At 40.1% G+C, this 15,855-nt stretch overlaps 1 protein-coding gene and 1 pseudogene across 1 annotated transcript in view; both read right to left on the minus strand.

Moving 5' to 3' along the window:
* Positions 1-15,855, minus strand: part of TBC1D22B (TBC1 domain family, member 22B) — a 112,342-nt gene that overhangs the window by 80,484 nt on the left and 16,003 nt on the right. The window contains exon 2 of the mRNA XM_006882026.1: positions 8,995-9,051. Within this exon, the coding sequence (XP_006882088.1) occupies positions 8,995-9,051 (57 nt within the window). The remainder of the gene's footprint in view (positions 1-8,994; positions 9,052-15,855) is intronic.
* On the minus strand, positions 7,392-8,226 carry LOC102873968 (annotated as a pseudogene).

Raw genomic sequence — 15,855 nt, forward strand, 5'->3', positions numbered from 1 at the left:
TTAGTCACTGTCCCAACTCTCTGACGCATAACATGTGATTGCAAAGACCATGGCCTGTATCAGATGCACCTTAGTCTCCAGAGAGACACCACTGCTCTTCAGTACTTTAGAGAGGTCCCTAACAGCAGACTTTCCCATGGCAATGCGCCTTTTAATTTCCTGGCTGCTGGTGCCAAGAGTGTTGATTGTGGAGCCAAGCAGACTAAAACTGTGAACAATCTCAATCTCTAGAAAAGAACAACAGTTGACCTTGGGGCCCAAAGCAGCTGGTTCATTTTTCTTCTTCTTCTTTTTTTTTAAGATAACGTCATCTTTATTTTAGAAACTTTTCTACTACCCAAGTACTTACACTTGTAATCAATTTTTAGGTTATGTATTGTTGTTGTTTGTTGTTTACTGCCATCGAGTCAAGCACCACTCATAGCGACCCTATGAACAAAAGTCCTGAAGCCTTTCTATAATTATCATTGTTTCTCCAAGTTCATAGAGTTTCCAGAGGCATATTGTTTAGGAAGTAGATGCCACTCCTGCTTCCAACCTGTCTTAAACTGAGAGCTCGACCAAATACTGTCCACCATGAGCAACCATTATGGCATTTGACCCAATGTGGCACAAGTTTCAGCATTACAGCAAACCCAGATTTCCTCAGTGCAGCAAAACGACAGAGGAGTGCTGTACAACTTAGAAGAATGTTTTCCAAAATAAAATAACACTAAACCCTGGGCCTAACCAATTTTTAAATGCAAGATTCAAGTCAGTTCAGAGGGTTAATGTGGCTCACAGGAGCCATATAGCGTCTTTGAGTCTGACACCAGAAAAACTAGAAGGTACCCAGTACCATTACTGACAATTCTAACCAGGAAAACAGTAGAAGAGCTTGGTTAGGGTGAATGGAAAATGCAGAACAAAATTCAAATCCATAAAAAAGACCAGACTAGACATACTGGTCTGATAGAGACTGGAGAAACCACAAGACTGCTGCTCTAAATCATCCTTCTAACTTCGAACTGAAGCCTCTCCTCACCCACTTCTCAACTAAATTAACAGACTACCTTATAAAAGAACTAGTAACAATCTTAAGAAACGTGCTCCTTTGAAAAAGTAACTATATTAGACCCAAAGGGCAACTTTTGCCCAATAGCTGAGAAAGTGGGGAAATAGGAAACTGAAGATAGAAATGGGGAGAGCACAGATGCATGTGGGGACCATCACCAACATCCTGAAACACTTTCTGAATTAATTGTTGAGAGGAAAACTAATTTGTTACATAAACTTTTCCCTGAAAGCACTATAAGGTATTTAAAAAAAAAACCCAATAAACTTAAACAAAAGATGGGTGATACAAGGCTCCTGGAAGAGGAGGGGCTGCTCAGAGGATCCCAAGTAAGGCTGAGATGGCACGGGGAACGGTACTGAATAGACACAGTCAAGGAAGAGTGAAAAGGTACTTTGGAGATAAAACCTAAACAATCCCTAACTCAGAGACAATGACACAGAGATTTAGGGCTTTGAAACATTCCCAAATATATTAATTTTGTTCTCTCCAGAAGGATACCTAGGTTCATACAGGCACACATACACAATAGTGCAAATGTAATGGCTACTGAATAAGTGCCAGGCCCTGTGCAAGCTTTCATATACCTCCACTTTTCCATTTAATGCTTATTAATGAGGCTGAGGTAGCTTTTATTATTGTTATTATTTCCATATACAGATGAAGAAAACAGAGATTCACTGACGTTGAATCATATAGAACAGGCAGCAGAGTCAGAGCTCTGACCCAGGTCTAGCTGACCCCAGAGTCTGCATGTACTCTCTAATTACACTAGCTAGAACATCTGCTAAAGAGAAGAGGGCTGAGGCCTCAGAGGAGATGCAGCTTGGCAAGGGGAAGTGCCAGCAGGATGAGTCACACAGATCACAGCTACAACTTTCCCGAAGTGTGCATGACTCTTTTACCTTGTAGAAAAAATTCTGTATACTGAGAACAGACTGTACGTCCATTCTGAGTTCAAGCCACAATGAGCTATGTGCCCTTTGGAGAAAAGTTCGCCTCTTTTTTTATCCCAGCGGTGCACATGGTTAGTGCTTGGCTAAAACTGAAAGGCTAGCGGTTCAAACCTACCCAGAGATGCTTGGAAGAAATGCCTCAGTTTCTGGTTCTGAGAAAGCCGCTGAAAACCCTGTGGAGCACAACTCTACTCTGACACACACAGGGTTGTAGTAAACAGTAACTTTAAAAAGTTTCAGCAAAATAAGAATTCCTATCTTTTAGCTGGGAGTACCTTCACTTTCTAAGCTGCTTCATTTTAACATGATGCCAAAAAATTGATATCTAACCTAAAATACAAGAATGCCACAGCATGGCTGGAGGTTTAAGCAAAACCACTGAAGCTGAACAATATCAAAGTAATAGCCTAAGTGGCCTCTGACAGGCATCTCCATTGTATGTCAAATTACAGTCTCGAAAGCACTTTCACAACTCTGAAGCTATTTTCTATTGAGGGATGACGAAACTTGGCTTGGGAAGGTTAAATTGTTTGCCAGGTCATGGAGCTGGGAAATGTTAAAAACCATTTAAGATGCCTAGGTGACACTAAAAATTCTTTCAAACAAATGGTACAAGAAATTGATTTGGTTGTTTGGGGAAGAGGAGCCTGTTAAATGGTAGACACCTATGGATATTTTGAAAAATAGCAGCCACAGGTTATACTCGTTAGAAACACAAAAGATCAATCATTCTACAAAAGATCAAATCATTCTATAATGTTATAATGTGATTATGGTTGCATGTATCAAGATTCAGACTCATAGCTACTGAATGTGCAAAGAAGATCAGCCCCATAAAGGTCTCTTAGGTGTAGTTTTTATGGGAGCATCTTCTTACGTCTTTTCTCCCATGGAGCCATTGGTAGGTTTGAACTATTGGTCTCAGTTATCAGCTAAGCACTTAACAACTGCACCACCTGGGCTCCTCATGTTACTGATATCACTGTTCTACTTAATAGAAATGGGACACAATTCATTTAGAAAAATAATGTTTGATATTGATAAAGGATACAGAGTAAATGGGAAAATTTAGTAACATTTAAATAAACAATGTCATCTCAGTAACTACTATGGCTTGGTGTAATCAAATTTTATTTCTCTGACTAAGACCTATTATATTTCAGCATCAAATCAGAGAACAGTACCTTGAGAACCTTGTCCTGACGTTAAGTAGCCAATGGGATTGCTCTGCACGTAAGAGCTGTTTTATCTGAGCTATGAAAATTATTGCAGGTTATATTACCACTAATGGCAATAATTTGGCAAACTACAGTCAATAAACACAGACAGGCAAAGACTTACTGTGCTTGCACAGTTTAGATGATTGAACACCCAATGTAAAGACTTCCACTGTGATGGGGATTAACCACAAAGACATTAATGAGGGTCTGAAGTGGAAGGATAATCATGTAGCACAGAAAGTAATAAAAATGTCCCAACAAAGGTACTAAAACAGGGCAATAAATATTTTATAGTAACAATCTGGAATTGTAAAATGGTCCAGTGCAGGTCTAGATGTTGTCCCATTTTATAGAGTATTAATGCCAAGCCACTGTGAGCATGAAAAAGAGGAAGCCGTTAATTCAGTGAAGGGTGGAGGGACAGTGTGAGAGAGGAAGACCCTGGACCAGATGGATTGACTCAGCAACTGGGCTAATGGGGGTTAGATGTGTTGGAGATCATGAAAGTGGCACAATATGGGGCAGAGTTCAGGGCTGTTGTACACAGGGTCACTAAGAGTCACAAACAACTCGATAACACATAACAACAACCAGATTGACAAGGCAAGTGATTTCTCCTACTTAAAGCAGATTACAGTCTGCTTAATCAGCAGTAAGAAATATCCTTGGTTTTGTATCATTAATAGGTAAGAGAGCAAGAATAGATAGGGTCTGTCTTCTGAAATAGCTATATCTTGTTCCACTGTATTTCACTTCACTGCCCTTTTCTGTTGAGTCAATTAAAGCTTTATAGCAAACCTATGTTGGGAAAGTCTACTAGGACCATTTTTTTTTTTAATTTCAATGAATACTTACAGAGATTTTGGATTTCCATTCATTCATTGTTGTACTTTTATCCCCCCTCCCCGCCCCGTTTGCTCTTCTCTTTGAAAAGTAAAAGAAAAAAATTCCTTCATTGGTATACAATCCCCCCGTACCCACCCGCCACCCCGCCACCCCGAGTATACTCCACTCTGCAACCTTCATTCCGGACTCTTATGAGATTTATAATGCCCTATAATATATTGCTTTTAAACTGTTCTCTCCCTCATTCATTTCAATTACTACGACCATTTTTCCAACAGCAATGTGCTCACCTCATGTCACTGAGTAACATTTTGGTAATTCTTGCAATATTTCAAACTTTTTCATAATATATTTACACTATCATTTAAAGCATAGAGCTCATTAAGCTCACTGCTGTCAAGTCAGAACCCACACATAGCTGGCCCTCCAGCACATTTTCAGAGGCTACAAATTGCTCCAGAAGAAACTATCCATCTTTCTCCTACAGAGCAGCTGGTAGGGTCTTACGGCCTGCCTTCGGGCTGGAGTACAATTCCTTACCCATTAAGCCATAAGAGCTCTAATGTAGCATAAACATAACTTTTATATGCATTGAAAGATAAAAAAAAATTCACATGACTTGCATTCTGGTAGTAGTCCGGAATCAAACCTGAACTATCTCCAAGGTTAAGTCTGAACAAGTGATATTTCTCAAGACTTCTCTTACAGATTACTAAAGATTATTATAGCTGACCCTCCAGAGGGTTTTTAGAGGTAGTTAATCGCACAGAAAGAGACTGCCCATCCTTCCCCAGTGGAGCAGATGGTGGCCTTTGGGATTGCAGTACAGCTTCTTGCCACTAGGCCACCAGAGTGCCCTTATCTTAAAGACAGACTTAGGGAAAACTCTGCTGATGACAAATGTAGACAAGGCTTGGCGACCCAGAATCAAACATGAAATGGGACAGGACATTCCCATTACCTAAAGTATAAATGGATGGACAGATTAGTCATATGTTTATCAAAGGTTATTATAAAATGTGCTAAAATGGATCTGTTATCAATCAACAAAGTCTATACATGACAGGATTTTCTTGGCCTTTCTCTCAGGGTTACAAATTATCCACTATAGCTATTAGCATCTCCTTTTTACACTACCCCATTTAAAAGCAAAAGCAGATTGAGTGGAGCAACAAGAGGCTTTCCTCACAAAATGACATCTCTCTGATCAAAAAAGAAAAGTTTTATAGAACTCCCTTCCTTTTCTATTCTTTATCTCATTGGACAAAAACCAGGTCATGAGTCCACCCTGATGTTTATCATGGAATTATTATAAAAGGCTTAAGCCAATGCTGGTACCTGCTCTAAGTGCACTGCCATCTGTTCAATATTTGAATAAAATCATGGTTTCTGAGCAGGAAAGCAGCAGGGAAGACTGTGTGGATGACAGGGCCTGTCAGAGTAGTCAGTGACAAGATGGTCTATTCGTGATAAAAACCAAGGAAATGGTAGGATTCCTTCCATTTATGGAAGTATTACAGAAAAAATGCCAATGCCTTAGGAGGAGCTTATTCCAGGTACAAAATAAGAAGCATTTAGGAAAAAAATCTGTTGTCTGTGTAAATGAGATGGTTTCATTCTATAAATGTTTGCTCAATGCTATCGTGTGCTATTATTTTAGGTGTTAGTAGTAATGCCACTGGGTCAGTCGATTCTGACTCATTGTGACGCTATGCACCATTCAGTTCAATACAAACTGCCCCACACAGTTTACAAGATTGTAATCTTTATAGGATATTGTCACATTTTTCTTCCATTGAACAGCTGGTGGGTTTCAACTGCTGACATTTTAGTTAGCAGTTAAGCATTTTAACCACTGTATCACCAGAACTCCTTATACCAAAGGTATTATAGTGAACAAAACACATTCCCTGCTCTCAAGGAGTTTACATACTTTGTTGGTTTCAAATAAGTATATTAAATAAATCATATTGAGTATCTAACAGGAAAAATAATAACAACCACGATTCCATAGAAATCCAGTAATTCCACATACTGACTAGAGAGCTCTGGTGGCTTAGTGGTAAGGAATTGCACTGGAATTCACCAGCTGTTCTGTGGGAGAAATGTGGGCAATCTCTAGGTTGGTTCCTAGTTGATAGTACACAACAAAAACATACTGACCAGGCAGCTCTAGTGGCTTAGTGATAGGGTGGTGTGCTGCCAACCCAAAAGCATGCAGTTCAAACTTATTAGTTGCTCTGCAGGAAAAAGATGGGCAGTTTCCTCTGGTGTAATTTACTGCCTTGATGGAGGGTCAGCTATGGGTCAGTTCTGATTTGATGGAGCAGAACAATAACATACTGACTAGGGAGCTCTGGTGGCTTAGAGGTAAGGAGTTGTGCTGCCAACCCACTGACACATAGTTCAAATCTACCAGCTGCTCTGTGGGCGAAGAGTGGGCAATTTCTTCTTGTGTGATTAAATGCCTCTGAAAACCTGCTGGAGAGTTAGCTATGGTCAGGTCTGACTTGACAGTACAAGAACATACTGACTAAATTATGAAAATGAATCAGAGGAAAGATAGTAAATTCACTACATATTAAGCTATAAGAAAACATTCAGATGTTGGTAATATGAATTTAATGTAGCTTCTTCCCCTAGGTATTCAAAATATTTTAATGCACATTATCTTTATTTCTCCATTGGCTGTGCAGAAAGATTACACAACCTGATGAGAAGTAGGACTCATCTCATTCTGAATTCACTACAAACTGCAGGTTTCTTTCTTTTTTTTTTTAGGACTGCAGATTATTGGGAAGGGTGGATAGTATGGGGCTCACAGCCCACAGGCAGCAAGGAGGTAGAGCCCCTGGACCCACTGTCCAGATAGCTTCATTCAGGGGTGTGGAGAGGAGGAGCAGGCAGGCTGTGGCCCAGACTCAGGTTTTGGAAAGACTGCATAGCTCATTAAATGAAAAGCCTGTCCATTCCCCTCCCCCCTTTTTTTCTTTTTTGCACTCTGTCCTGGGCGACTGAGGTGTCTGTCTAGCACTTGAACGGGTCATTTTCCTCACCACTGTTAGAAATGGTATTGAGAACTTGGAAGAGAGGACACAGAGGGAGAGCCTGGAGGGACTACAGCTCTAAGGCTGGGCCACAGGGGGACCTAGAAAGGTGAAGAATTTTTGGTTTTTGCCTAAAGGGTTACAGAAAATGTTCATTAGTATAAACCCAGAGGCCAAAGGTGCTTTCCTAGGTGGCCTGGTAGTCACATCCATACAGACAACAGGCTGGATGGTGGGTTTCCAGGCCTCTGCGGCCTTGGCAGTGTCCTCAGATCTGGATGTGGAACATGCTGAGAAAGTCGGGGGCCTTGGCGATCATGTCCTCAAAGTCGGCAAAGCTCAGCTTGGCGTAGCCATCCAGGTTGGCCTCTTCAATGACCTTCTCACACATGAGAACCACCTCTTCCTTGCCCAGCTTTGACTTGGTAAGCTGAGTCGGTGTCATCTCCAGGTCCTCTTTGCAGATGAAGTTGTCAGTGTTGAAGCTGTACATCTTGAAGGCACAGTTTGCCTTGAGATCATGGGGAGCAGACTCGCAGAGCACAGAAAACATGTCCACAAAGTCGCGAAGGTGCGGTTTCCTTTGCCTTCCTCAGAGAAGGCCTCCACCATTTTCCCCTTGAAGGGGTTCTCCTGGAGCTCCAGCATCTGGACCATGAGGTTCATGGGCATGTGGATGATGGGGCTCTTCTGGTAGTCCAAGGGGACGAGGTTGGGGGCCAGCTCTTAGAACCATCTCTGGAGCTTGAATATGTCCTTCTTATCGAAGAAGCCACAGTCCTGGCAGTAGTCCAGCTGCTCTTCGGTGAAGATGGTCTGCTTGTTCCCCAGGGTGGCCACTGCACCAGAGCTGGCCTGCCCGGGCTCCACCTCCCATCAGTGGCAGCCACAGCCCCGCATCTGCAGCCCTTGCCAGCCCAGCGGCAGGAGCCAAATTGCAGATTTCTTAAAAATAAGCCTCTAAGATTAGGCATGCACAAAGACAAAGGCCACAGTTACTAGATAATCTGAGATCAACCTTCTGACTCATTTCAATTCATTGGGGCCGAGCAAAGGCCCTTAATGGAATGGTGTACTAAAGCAGTAACTGGGGCACGATACATACCCACACATCTCAGATTTAACTAGGATCTCTGTTGGGTTTGAAAATAATTTACTACAGTTTTATTCAAGAATTCACACCCAGAGACCTTTTACTCCACTGTATATGCACGTTTCCTTGACTGTGACAAAGAGAAAGAGAACATATAGAAGGCTGTTATATTGTTTTTATATACTGTTGAGTCAGAACTGATTCATAGCTGACCCATAAGTGGGTTTTCAGAGGCAGAAAATCCCCTGGGAAGAAGCTGCCCATCTTTTGCCCATGAAAGTAGTCAGTAGATTTGAACCTCATGCCACTGGGTTAGCAGCACAACTCCTTACCACTAAGCCTCCAGAATGCCCTTAAAGAAGGCTAGTCCAACAGTGTATTTTATTTTCCCAAGTCCTCATAAATGTGGAAAAAAGGCAGTAGACCTACATTTATTCAAAAGCAATAAGCCCCAGAAATCAGATCCCCGGCTGGAAGAGAGTTCTCAATCATGTAATTTCAAGGACAATATTTAGTTAATAAAGACCTTTTGACTAGAACACAAAAGGCAACACTAAGCACAACAAAGGTCAGCTTCCAATGCCAGCACAATATCTCTGATATAAATTAACTTATTACTAAGTAGTAGATCATTCAGAGGTTATAAAATCCTTACTTAAGGCAAAGGAGACACTGGGAAAGGTCAAAACAGAAAGATTGTTTCAACAATTTAGGAAAGGGTGCTGGGGAAAGAGGATGGAAGCAGGACTTGGATGGAAAAAAAGTAGTGCTGACTTACTGTTTGGTGAGCCGAGGGTCCAGAGGAGGGTGCTGGGCTCCATACACTGGCTGGATGCTAAAACAAGAAAAAGGAAAAAGTAAACTGTTAAGAAGCTAAATATGTTGGGTGAATCGTTTATAAAATTGGAAAGGACTTTTAGAAAAAAAATTTAGAAGGACTACCTCCTACATCATCCACCAAAGATTAACAATCTACTCTTTAGAAACAAATGTTTATCTTCCCTGGTAATGCTTCAATGCCTAATTTATCTGATTGCCAGGAAGTGCTATACAAAGAAGGCAGTGTGGAAAGATAATGGACATTAGAGTTGGAGAAAACAAAGTTCAAATGCCAGTCCTAGAGTCCAAGACCACTATAACCTTGCATCAACATACTCAATCACTTGGAATCTGTTTTTTCATCTACAACATGGAAATACCACCAACCTCAAAGGATCACTGTGCTAGAAGAGAATGAAACAACAAAGCACTCATTCTCAAATATAAATCTCAAGATACATATATCCATATGTGTATCAGGAGACATGTTATCATGGTTTCTCCCAGCCCCAAACTGGAAATTAATCAAAAGTGAACAGAGAAACGAACTACAAGATGCTCATATAACAAGAATACTATGTAACAATGTATCGGAATAAACTGGGGCTGCAAGTAACAATGTGGATAAACCTTATGTTAAAAGAAAAGCAAAGTATAAAAGAATAAATAAGGTGTGATTCTACTTGTATACACTTCAAAATTGGCAAAATCAATTTGCATTTGCCAATGCATATAACATTATAAAGAAAGTCAAGTGGTGATAATGAAAAGATATCTCTGAAAAGGAGTAAAGTGCAATGGGAACAAAAGGAGTTCTTAAGGTGTTGGTAAAGTTCTAATTCTTGACTTTAGTAGTGGTTAGACAGATGTTCACTTTACAATTATTCATTAAATGATCATACCACAAATTTATTTTATTTCCTTTTCTGTGTATATTATTTCACACACAGTGCAATTTGTTCAGGAGATGTATTCATTGGGAAAGTTTGCAGTCAGGGACCTCTCTAAATTATTGAGGTGTAATGTAATGGTGTCAGTTTGAGGACTAGGGTGCATTTGACTCAGGCCATGGTCTTTCCAATCACTTGTTATGCATCAAAGAGCTGGACAATAAATAAGGATGATAGAAGAACCAATGCCTTTGAGCTGTGATGCTGGAGAAGAGCACTGAACATCCCATAGACTACCAAAAGAACAAACAACTGTCTTGGAGACGGTGCAACCAGAGTGCTCTTTGGAAGTATGCCTCACATACTTCAAGCATGTTGCTAGGAAGGGCTATTGCTTGGACAGGGACATGATGCTCAAAAATGTAGAGGGTCGGAGCTCTGGTGGCCTAGTGGCAAAAAGCTGTACTGTAAAACCAAGGTATGCGGTTCAAATCCACCAGTTGTTCTGCTGGAGAAGGAGGGGCAATCCTCCTCCGCCAGATCCAATTTGACAGTACCCACAAACATAAAATAAAAATGTAGAGGGTCAGTGAAGGGCAGACAGGCCCTTGAATGACAAGTGGATTGACACCATGACTACTGCAATAGGCTCTAACTTGTCAGAAAGTGTGAAGATGGCACAGGATAGGACAGGGTTCAGATCTGTCATTCATAGGGTCTCTGAGGGTCATACTCAACTTGATGGCTTCTACAACATTATTTCACAATTTATAAAACTCTCAAAACAGCTGATGTCAAGTTACAGTTTAAGTATAAAGGAAACATTTTCCAATATTTAAGAACTTAGGGAAAGTAGTTTCCTTGATTCCTTCTTAAAGAAACTAGTAGAGGATGAACTTCAACTAGCTAAGATATCAAAAGGAGAAACTATGGCAAAAATAATGGTGAGGACATTTAATTTATTTAATCTTAAACCTTTGAGGCTTTATGACTGCAGGAAAAAAATATCAAAATAATATAAAAGTTAAAGTAGGCAGATAAGAATGCTGATTTCCTTGTCTTTTGTTAACAGGACTCAAAAGATATAAAAAGAGACATAAGCATGTTTAAAGACAAAGTAAAACTAAGAAAAAGAATATAATTAAAACAGATGGGAGCAGAGGAGGTAAATAACTCAATTTATCATTGCTTATGGTTGGGGTAAATAGGTATTTTCTGGGAAAACATGGTATAAAGTTATACTTGTAAATTCAATACATTTATAAACATGCCCTCTAAGCAAACATAGTCCACAGAGAGATTTTTTTTCAAAGAAAATACACTGTGCTTCATTGATTATGCAAAAGCTTTTGATTGTGTGGATCACAACAAGCTATGACTGACTCTGAGAAAAACGGGAGTTCTAGAACATTTGATTGTGCTAATGCGAAACCTATACTTGGACCAAGAGGCAGTCGTCAGAACAGAGCAAGGAGACATTACATGGTTCAAAATCAAGAAGGGGGTCCATCAGGGATGTATTTTGTCTCCATACCTTTTCAATCTGTATGCAGAACAGATCATACAAGATGCTGGGCTGTACGAGGAGGAATGTGGCATCAGGATTGGTGGAAGAGTCATCAACAATCTGTGTTATGCAGATGATACAACCCTGCTTGCTGAAACTGAGAAAGACCTGAAGCGCTTGCTGCAGAAAGGTCAAGGACTGCCGCAGCCTCCAATATGGATTGAGGCTCAACGTCAGGAAAACAAAGATTCTCACCACTGGGCTAATTGGCAGTATCAGTAAGGATGGTGAAGAGATTGAGAGTTAACAGTTTTAGTTTGCTTGGTTCCACAGTCAATACTCTTGGTAGCAGCAGCCAGGAAATCAAGAGACGAATTGCATTGGGAAAGTTTGCTGTGAAGGACCTCTCAAGAGTACTAAAGAGCAATGACGTCAGGCTGGAGACTAAGCTGTGCCTGATCCAGGTTATAGTCTTCACAATTACGTGCTATGCATCGGAGAGTTGGACAGTGAATAGGGATGACAGAAGGAGAATTGATGCCTTTGAGCTGTGGTGCTGGAGAAGAATGTTGAATATACCACGGACTGCTAGAACAAACAGGTTTGTCCTGGAGAGGGTGAAGCCAGAATGCTCCTTGGAGTCAAGGATTCTGAAGCTTCGTTTGACATACTTTGGGCATGTTGCAAGGAGGGACTGGTCCTTGGAGAGGGACATCATGTTTGGGAGAGTGGAGGGACAGCACAGAAGAGGAAGACCCTCAATGAGATGGATCAATTCTGTGATTGGGGTGGTGGGAATGAGTGAGTTTGAGATGGTGAGGTTGGCACAGGATAGAATGGAATTTAGGGCTCTTGTACAGAGGGTCTCTATGAGTTGCAAGAGACTCGATGGCACATAACAACAACAACGAGATCAATGCTATCCTTTTCAGTAAATGTAAGTGGGTTAAACTTATCTACAGAAAGAAAAAGAATTAATATCAATAGACACAGGTTAAATAAGTGACAAAACAACAGCAGAAAAGAATGAGGTGACATTCACCAACAAGAAACTAAAATAGTAAAAAGGGGGCAGCAGTGTATAAAATGTTTTCGGTTTCAGGGAAGAGAAGGGAGAGAAAGGGAAGAAAAAATTTAAGAAAAAATCAATCTAAGCAAACAGCAAATGCTGGTGAGATTGTGGAAATAATGGAACTCTTATTCACTGCTGATAGGAATGTTACAGCCACTATGGAAGGCCATCTGGAGCTTTCTCAAAAAGTTAGAAACAGAAATACTATTTGACTCAGTAATTCCACCACTGGGAATATACTCTAAAGAAACCAGAGCTACGACTCACACAGATGTATGCATATCCATGCTTATTGCTGCATTATTCAGAACACCAAAAAGATGAAATTAACCCAAATACCCAACAACAGTAAATAGAAAGACTATGGTATTCACACAACGGAATATTAAGCAACACTCAAAACCAATGAACTATACAACATGAGGGATCCTGGAGGACATTAGGATAAGTGAAAGATCTCAGTCATAAAACGACAAATACTTGGTAACATTGCTGTTCTAAAGTAGGATAGACATGGGGGTGCTGGGGAGAGACTGGGCAAAGAGTGGACAGATAATGAACACTGTAATAGAACAGATGAGGGTAAAAACTGTCCAAAAGAAATATATAATTACATATTATGTGTATGACAATAATCCGGAACAAGAGGTACACTGTAGAATGGGTTGGGGAAGGTAGAGGGGAAGAAAACAGGCAACAATGAATAAAAACAAATAATAATATTAAAAAAAGAAACAAAAAATCAGACTACATATGTGTAGAAAATTTTTACAATAAAATCCATCAAAATGTAAAAAAATGCCATCAGTTTTGTAAAAATGTTTAATTTAAAATATATATTCATATTTACATATTATAAAATCAATGTATTCATAGATACAAGTGGCAGTGGTTCACCCACAGGAAGAGGAAGGAACGGAACAAGATGACTAGTGAACATGGTGTAGAAAAACATAGATTTAACTGAAAATCTTTTTGTACCTTTCTGATTTAGTACTAAGTACATGCATCACCTTCTGAGAAAATTCATTAAATGCTATGAGGAAGGTTAGGAGTTTTGGTGCAGAAAAGGAGTAAAAAGCCCTCTAGCATCATTTGCAGCAGATAGTAAAACTCACTTAATCAGAGTAGATAATGAACCAGGTATGCAAACAATGCTACCTGGTAGTTAAGTACCCAAGGGATGTTGGTTTTCTTCCTCTCCAACATTTCCGTAATTCAATCCTGCAAAAAGAGCCAACACAATATGGGAGGGGCCATGGCCAAGTCTGTCTTCTTCCCACTTCACAAAAAGAACTGTCCCCATCAATAATATCCATAGCAGTAAACATCCAAAGCTGCTAGGTCAGACATACTACACTTCTACACCTCTTTATACTAATCATTTGGGTCCAACATTCATTGCTGACTCAGACTTTACTCACACAGCTGTGGTTCTGAGAGTGAAGTTTTTAAGGGAAGTAAGCTGGAGAGTAGGGGATGCAGAGAGAGAGTATCACCCAGTGCAAGTCCAGGTTTTAGCCTAGCAGTCTTAAGGCACAATTCTTCAATTAGTCCAGGCTCTGGTTTCAGCTCAGCAGTCACCTTTTCCTTCTATCATATGGTAAGAACAGAAAAACCTTTAACTGTGGTCTTTATCTAGGGCTCCTCTGGTTATACTTTGCCACCATTTCTCCACAGCAATGACATGGCCTCTCTACCACCATCACCAGGAACTTGCCACCAGGGCCTCACTCTGGTATTACTCTCACCAAGGTCTTGCTTCAGTCTCCAAGTCTTGATGCTCAATATGGGAAGCACTCTCCCTTCCTATCCTATCCACAATAGCTCCTATCCACAGGTATTGATGATTTGTAAGACCATGTATCTACAATTATAGTGGTTGGAGACCAGAAGGGGCTAGCGTAATGGCTAGAAAAGCCAATTTTTAAGCTAATACTGCAAATCTCTACCCAACACTTTAAATCAAAGTAAGTGTATCATGTATCTTGGTTTGAGAAAATAATTTGAGGATGTGATCTTCAAATTGTTTTGAAATTTAAAATGTAGGTAATTAAAACATTTTTCACTCAGACTTCTCTATTAAGCTTTCAGAGGGAATTTTCTTTTGTTCAATCTTTAGTTATGAACATGGCTCCTTTTTTAGCTATAAGAATTCCTACTTTCTATATTTACAGGGTTGTTATGAGTCATAGTTGACTTGATGACACCTGACAATAACCAACAAGCCATTACATATACTACTGCAGAAATATAAACTCTGGAAAGCAAACAATGCTACTTTCATCTGTTTCAAGTATTTCCTAGGCAGGAAGAATAGAGAGAAAGAATAATAGGGGTCAATGGGCAAAAGGAAAGTTTGGTTTAGAGCAGGCAAGGAGAGTTTAGATAAAACAAAAATTCAAATGCAAACTAAAACTGAAAGATCCGATGATTATTATTTTAGTGTTGGTAAATAATTTAAAATTAGTACACTTGAACTTTCCAAGTCCCTAAATTCTCTTTGTAGCAAACTATGAAGGTAACAGGATAAAATCTGTAGGAAATCCAATGAGCTGGTTAGTTTAAGTGACAGAGTAGAAAAATGAGAGGACCAGAGATCATGTTCTTAAATGAATATTATCACCTGCCAATAATCCATGCAGAGGAAGAAAGCTAATTTAGTTGTGCAGATTTAAGAGCCAGAGGCCATCAATCATCATCAAAGACTGAGGTCTTAACATTATGGTAGACTATCTTTTAAAGTTATCAGCCTATTGTGCTGGCACATCCTGATAAATGACGGATTTCATCAGCAAAGGTATTGAAGCCCAAATTGAATTTCAAATTGAATTTGTAACATACTCTTGAAATAAACCACAGGGTCCCTGTCCCTGGAACACTTTGTATAAATCAGCTTATCGTACTTCAAAAAAGACAAGGAACTAAGAAAAGAAAGAGAAACCAAGATGATCAGAGACCAAGACAAGATGGACTGAAAGCGTAAACCCAGGGATTATGATGTTCAATTTCCCAGCATTCACGTATCAGCCTGTGCCACCCCCAATCCTCCCAGACTCAAGTTCAACTCTGGGGTAAACTGGTCTCCAGTCTGTCCTCCAAATACAACTTCATTACGAAATCAGGATCTTCTCCCTATATGGAATACTTTTCTAGAGCTCCTTTCAAAATGGCACCTGTCCTGAAACAATTCCTTCAATTTCTCAGAGTCTATCCCAGGTGTCCTCTAAACGCCACCTTCACTGGTCCCCTAAAATATGTTGTTGTTGTTATGTGCCGTCGAGTCGTTTGCGACTCATAGCGACCCTATGTACAACAGCCCTAAACCGTGCTCTATCCTGTGCCAATCTC

This window comes from Elephantulus edwardii, unplaced genomic scaffold (genome assembly GCF_000299155.1).
Source record: "Elephantulus edwardii isolate Elephantulus edwardi_28Jun2011 unplaced genomic scaffold, EleEdw1.0 scaffold00017, whole genome shotgun sequence".
NCBI lineage: Eukaryota > Metazoa > Chordata > Mammalia > Macroscelidea > Macroscelididae > Elephantulus > Elephantulus edwardii.